General features: G+C 36.1%; 1 protein-coding gene across 2 annotated transcripts in view; it reads right to left on the reverse strand.

Annotated features, from left to right (window-relative positions):
• Positions 1–6,621, reverse strand: part of LOC140044960 (small G protein signaling modulator 1-like) — a 173,467-nt gene extending 166,846 nt beyond the window's left edge. For both annotated transcript variants that reach the window (XM_072089683.1, XM_072089681.1), the window contains exon 1: positions 6,048–6,621. In XM_072089683.1, the coding sequence (XP_071945784.1) occupies positions 6,048–6,063 (16 nt within the window). In that variant the 5' untranslated portion in view covers positions 6,064–6,621. The remainder of the gene's footprint in view (positions 1–6,047) is intronic.
• Positions 6,622–7,480: the final 859 nt, after the last annotated feature.

Below are 7,480 nucleotides of genomic sequence, written 5' to 3' on the forward strand. Positions count from 1 at the left end.
TGACGTCATCATATGACCAGTTAAATAAAAAAAGTCGTATTTTCATCTTTTGCGTCATAATTCATCACATTTAAAAGAGCGCGCATCAATATTTTACGTATTTAAATTTCTTCTACACATTAATATGTTGTTGCCGAGATAATTTCCTTCCGAAATTGCTATCTTAGTATTTCATTTTGATACCGTCGCTATGTTAAAAATTGGAATAAATGGCGGGTCCAGTCATTTCACCTATTCTACACAGTATGTAATATGTATACAGATTATATTGTATATATAATATGACACAAAATAACAGAATTCAGCAATAACAACATATCATATTCTTCAGTTCAGGTCATATTGCCACAATCTTTTTCTGTGTGCAATATTCTAACGTATGACGTCTACGTGGCCTTTGTCGTGCGGATAACTAACTCGTCAAAGTGACGAGTTACATGTCTAGTTTAAATAGGGTTGGGCGTGTTCAGTGAGGCATATCAAGCCCTCCCTTTTACTAGCTACTATGCTGTTGTTATCACTCCATTGTTTAACGCGTAATTAACGGGAGACCGGACATGCTGTTCAGTGTTGCGTAACGATGATTCCAACGCGTTATTAACAGTCCTTGTTATGGTATGTTGCGTGAAATCCTATGATGACTCAAAATAACGGGTTATTAGCAGTCCGGTCATTGTTGTTACAACGCGTTGGAACAACGTATATAATTATATTTATTAAAATAATCATGTATAATACTATATCCTAGGCCTACCGTAAAATAAATATATATATAGGCCTAGGCCTACACGGTAAAATAAAAATATATAGGTCTAAGCATACTATTTACGATCCGATTCATGGTATTTTTTAGGCTGGTACGTCGGGCGACACGTGTCTAAATTTCTAATAGCCGACTTTCACCTGAAAAAAATACGTATTTTTTATCCCTGGATGTAACATGATATTGACGCGAATACCGCACTACAGAGAGCTAGGCCATGAACGATTCGTTAAAAGTACACCGCCAGACAATCGCGTAGCTATTGTTTAGATTACATACTATAAACAATTAATAACAAAGAAAGCCTAGAAAGATAAGCTCCTCCTCTCGTTAAAATTGTTAAATAATTTATTGTTATTTGTATATTACATAAAACCTCAGTACTGTGGAATAATGCTACACTCTATATAGGCCTACTGTCATTCAATACTATCGTCCGTTAGCTCGGCGTTTAACGGACACAAACACTCAGTAACCTGTGGAATAATGCTATACTCTGTATGCTGTCATCCAATACTATCGTCCGTTAGATCGGCGTTTAACGGACACAAAAACTCAGTAGATTGTGGAATGATGCTACTTTATTGTAATTCAATACTGTACTATCGTCCGTTAGATCGGCGTTTAACGGACACAAAAACTCAGTAACCTGTGGAATGATGCTATACTCTATATGCTGTCATTCAATACTATCGTCCGTTAGCTCGGCGTTTAACGGACACAAAAACTCAGTAAATTGTGGAATGATGCTACTCTATTGTAATTCAATACTATCGTCCGCCGTTAGCTCGGCGTTTAACGGACACAAAAACTCAATACAGTATACCATGGAGCTATAAAATTGTATAGCTCCATGAGTATACTGTGGAATGATGCTATACTCTATATGCTGTCGGCGTTTAACGGACACAAAAACTTAGTAAACTGTAGAATGATACTACACTCTATATAATAGGCCTACTGTCATTTAATACTATCGTCCGTAAACTCGGCATTTAACGGACTCAAAAACTCAGTAAAACTGTGGAATATGATGCTATATAATACTGTCATTCAATACTATCGTCCGTTAGCTCGGCGTTTAACGGACTCAAAAACCCAGTATACTGGGGAATGATGGTATACTCTATATGCAGCTGTCATTCAACACTATCGTCCGTAAACTCGGCGTTTAACGGACACAAAAACTCAGTAAATTGTGGAATGATGCTATACTCTATCTGTCATTTATTACTATCGTCCGTTAGCTCGGCGTTTAACGGACACAAAAACTCAGTAATATAACCTGTGGAATGATGCTATACTCTATATTATGCTGTCATTTTAATACTATCGTCCGTTAGCTCGGCGTTTAACGGACACAAAAACTCAGTAAACTCCGGGAATGATGGTTATTCGAATGATGCATCTATATACTGTCATCTATCGTCCGTTAACTCGGCGTTTAACGGAACAACGCACTGAATAGTAAATTCGCGCTTGGTTGAGAGCAAGTAGGGGAATTCCCTTTTTTGCGACGCCTCCCTACTGCAAGAAGGCAATGGCACATTGTTTTTATATATTTATTTTATATATATACTGTTAGTGTTTTGCCTATTACACCATTTAGGCCTAAATAGATACAATAATTGTTAATGTACACAGTTTTTTTTTGTATTTTGTAATAAACATGACACCCTTGCAACAGCATCACGGAGGCTGCCAAAAACACCGTGGTGCGTGTGTACATCGCATCGCGGTGATAAAAAACCATGTGCTTGCTAATAACGTGACGTCATATCGCCCAAAGTTTCATCCTCTGTTTTTGGACACACTCGAGGTCAGCGATAGTTAAAGTAATAATTTATTTACGTAATACAATAATTGTTAATGTACACAGTTTTTTTAGTATTTTGTAATAAACATGACACCCTTGCAGCAGCATCACGGAAGCTGGCCAAAAACACTGTGGTGCGTGTTGTACATCGCTTCGCGGTGATAAAAAACCATGTGCTTGCTAATAACGTGACGTCATATCGCCCAAAGTTTCCTCCTCTGTTTTTGGACACACTTAACTCGCGCGGCAGCTACAGTCAGTAAATGTTTTAGCTCTAGATAGACGGCGACCGGTTTCTATATTGTTTGGTCCATACCATCGTCCATAAAGGCTATATATGCTGATACTATCGATACGACAGTCGGGGTTTTATCCGTGTTTACAATTTCGCCATTTTTTTTTTCGGTCAAGTGTACGGGGTAAAAAATAAAAAAGGAATTAACGTCAAGCATGCTAAACAAAAAATTAGTATATTATAGGAATGTTCTATAAGTTGAAAATGTTCAACAAAAATTGTGGAATTGTAGATGCTGATAATTTAATGTTGGGTAAGGTAGTTTTAACAGCATTTTTTTTTTGCCGTCGAAATGACGGTTTACCACAACATCATCTGCAGTTTCAAGGCCCTTTCTACAGCAATTGCCGTCGATCTTCATATTATTATTAGATATTATTGTATTGAACTCTGTAATGTGTGGTGTGATATTGTCAGTACAGTACAAGGGTCCGTTAAATGAGCATTTAACGAATATAAATCGATCTGTTAGGTCGGCGGTTAACGGACGAAAACAACGGACGTTGTTCTTCCGTTGTACGCGTTAAATTCAATTTCATTGTACAGTATTAACCATGATACGCTCTGCTGAGTACAGACCGCCCAACTCATTAACGTTTTGCATATTATTAACGCATTTAAACGTCTATTAACGGAGTAAAAACATTTGGGCACGCTCCCTTACTTTAGAAGCATGGACAATGCAAACAAACAATGTATTGTTTGCTAATTAAAATCCTATCTAAAGATAGTAGACGTCAATTTTTGTAGCCACCCTAGCTAGCATCGGTTATCCTAATTTGGACGGAAATCCGCCGACGAGACGACATCGGGTCCGTGGACCTCTCAGCTCACGCAGAGAGAGAGAGTCGAGGCTATCTATCTAGTCTAGTTTCGGCGGCCTACACTATAAATTATTTAATCCTACCTTGGGTTAGCGAATTATAAAAACAACGACACCTAGGCTAGGACACCAACAAAATATATGCAAAATAAATATATATTCCATATTAATTACTATAAGATTTAACATAAAGGCGACATGTGTATAAGAAAAGGCCCGACCAGAATTTGGAGGGGAAAACATGTGAGCAGTTATTAAGATCAGAGAGAGTGTTTGATGTCATGTGACACAAAATCCAGGTACACGATCTTAATTACTGTTTATCTTCGGCAGCCACCCTCACATACTGAGTTTTAAAAAAAACATGCGAGATGTTGCGGTAAAGCAGAGAGTATCGCGTTTCATGCCATGTGACCAAAAAAACTAGGTCTGTATAATTACGGTCTTCTGACGGCAGTCTTTTTGAGCTACCGATTGAACGTTCTGATACCATATTTAGAATGAATTGTTTACGATATTTTTCATGCAACATCAAAGATCGTAGGCGCGCCTAGCCTATCGGGGGTAGCCATAACAAAGATCGTTTGCGCGACTATATATAGACTGTGTGTTGTATTCGGGGTTAATATTCTTATCATTATAGGCCTATATATTTTTATGACGCACTGTAACAGGTTGGGGAGCGCTATTTTAGGCGCTCCTTTGATCGTTTTTAGGAGCGCCAAGGAGCGTCAGCGCCATGGCGCTCCTTTTAAATCAAGGTCTGACGTATTCAAAAGTTATATATAATAGTATTTATGATTGAAATTATAAATATAAAGTATATTAAAATATTCTAATAATTATACTTACCGAAAATTAGTGTAAAAGAAAGGAAACAGTACACACCGTTTTTAACATACTTTTTCATTTTTTTTTTTATAATTTTAAATTTCACCATTAAAAAAATTTATTTTTTTCATATACACATCTAAAATATATTTATTAATGAAATATACACTACATTCTAACAAGTACAAAAAAAATTAAATGAATTAGTACAGTAGTTCAAAAGTTATTTACAGATCATTGAAAAATTGCAGTTTTTTCATTTTTTAGGGAATTCCAGCAAAAATGGGCGCTAAATGCTTTCCTACCACTTTGCGGACCAATAATTTAAAAAATAGGTTTCGTTGAGGCTCCAAAAAAAATAGAGTTGTACAACTCTGTGATATCTATAGGTTTAACAAAATTCAAAACTTTTAACTAATTATTGTAAAAGTTATAACCTTTTAAAAATGCTTCCAATTTCAACTGCAAAAAACACCATTTTTAGGCAAAAAATCGTATATTTTTTTACCACTTTAAATAACCATAACTTTAGAACGGGTAATCGGATTTCAATCATTTAAATTGCAAAATGCTAATTACATTAAGTTCTTTATGGTTAACTGAAAGAAAAAGTAAAAAAATTTATCTGAATTTTTTCATTGGGATACCTACTAATACGGGATCCACTAATCTAGGCTAGGGCTACCAGTTAGACGTGACCAGTTGGCCTATTTATTTTGTAATTAAAAAGTGGTTGCTTTATTCATATATAAACTTCATATCATTATGAATTATATAATTACATGACTAGTTTTATGATTTTTCATAACGCATTATACTGTACATAACAACAGGGAGTTGTCCCTGATAACAACATGCAATCACAAGTTGGATGTGAAAAAACTGTTCGGGAAGTCAGGGTCGCAACGCTAAAAACAGCATTACGAATCTTAGATAGATACTGATACTTATTAATATCATTATAATTATTTTAACGCGTGGCGTAGTCGTATTTTAATTATTAATTCATTACGTATGGCATAGGCCAAGTTTCATCCATCGCTCTCTCCCTCGCGCAACGACCGTCTAGGCTACAGTAATCCCTATAACACTCCCGACTCTCGGTGGTGTGGTGTGTGTGGCACTCTATAAGTTATAAGCAAGCTATAATTCACTTCCCAGAGCTATGGGCATGCGCAATAGCGTGTCGGATTCCCCAACGGTGGGCAGTTGAGTTCCGGAGCCGGAATCCTAACCACGGCGAAAAAAAATCAAAGAATAATAACCCAGGGTTACAATTAGAAGATTTACAGTACGCTATCTGATGAATAGGAGGGAAAATCCCCAAAACAATTTTTACGGGCAGAATGTTTATTTTATTTGGCCTTAGTTACACGGTAATAATCGGACTGACAGTTACTACTATAACAATGGAGATCTCCATAATATGCTAATGGCTACCGGTCGAGTTTGTACGGTACGGTACAGAACAGTCACTCATCTAGTATATAGTATACATATTCTAATAAAACATACTAACCTGTATGATTGGCCATTTCAGTCTATTACAACCAATGCTTCTCAACCACCAGCCGATTTAATTCTTAAGTTAAAAATGTCGTCAGGAACAAAACGGCTCAGAGGCAGCTGTTGTGGTATTGGTTGCTGCTGATAGATAGAGCAAGACATAGTAGTGCTAAGTGGACCGTATTGTATACTCAGCACCGGCCAATGCTCCACGGCTTGCGTTGTATGAAACCCGTCCGTGCATCACATTAGTCTAATTTATTTTTCTCAGTTCTGATTTCAATATTATGAAAGTACGAAGCCCTAGAGGGGACATATTTATTTAGAAGCCCGGAAATGGTACTCTCGCACATAATCTATATTATAAGTGAGAGAGTTTGTACGTCTGTCTGTCTGTCTGTCTGTCTGTTGTTCGTTATACAAATTTTTGTTACTGCACGTGGGGTGGTTTGTGATGTCATTTTTGCTTGGGCTCGGGGTTGTAGGCTATCGAATTGTAAAATTATACTAAAAATGTTTTACAGTATTTGAATTATTAAAAAAAACATATTTTAATCATTAACCAATATGACACCTATTCATTTACACATTTAGCAAAGTACTTTATCCAGCTATGTATTGGCACGGTAAATAAGGTTCAATATGTCCTAGGAAGCACGTTATTCCATAAAAATAACTCTCACGACATTTATGCTGTATTTGACAGTTATTGTAAAATGTACACAAGCAAAGTACATTTAGCAAAGTACTTTAACCATATCCAGCTATGTATTGGCACGGTAATTAAGGTTCAATATGTCCTAGGAAGCACGTTATTCCATAAAAATAACTCTCACGACATTTATGCTGTATTTGACAGTTATTGTTAAAATTTACACAAGTTGCTTGGAAATTAATAAATGCAATTGTATTACAACTTTGAACTGTTTTATTTTAAAAAAAAGTGTTTTCTTTTCCATTGCTGTTGCAAAATTAGTAGTTGTATTAGTATAGTTTTAGTTTGTAAATAAGTTTTGTAATAGCGTCTAGTCAAATTTTATGTCATTATCTCAAATATGTTTTATTTTCGTTTCAGTTTTAATTTTTCATTGTTTTTGTATTGAATTTTGTAATTGGTATGGACGCACCATCTACGCATGTGTGCCACTGTTAAAAAAGTGTTGTTCCAAATAAATATTATTATTATTATTGGTCTCTTGGATTGTCTCATTACAAACATCCATTCCTGTCTCAACATATACACGTTCTTTACTGTTTAACATCATTTTTATTGGAACCTTCTTAAACACGTCACCCAGTATCTGGGGTGTGTTTGAAGTGGGAGGAGGAGGACCGAAAATGCTGGCGTAATGAAGTAGCCTATATGATTGTAATTGTAATAGGAAAAGTTACTACATTTGAACTGTCCAGGGGAGGAGTTAAGCAGTGGTGGCGCCAAGATCTTCC

This window comes from Antedon mediterranea, chromosome 3, assembly GCF_964355755.1.
Source record: "Antedon mediterranea chromosome 3, ecAntMedi1.1, whole genome shotgun sequence".
Classification (NCBI taxonomy): Eukaryota; Metazoa; Echinodermata; class Crinoidea; order Comatulida; family Antedonidae; genus Antedon; species Antedon mediterranea.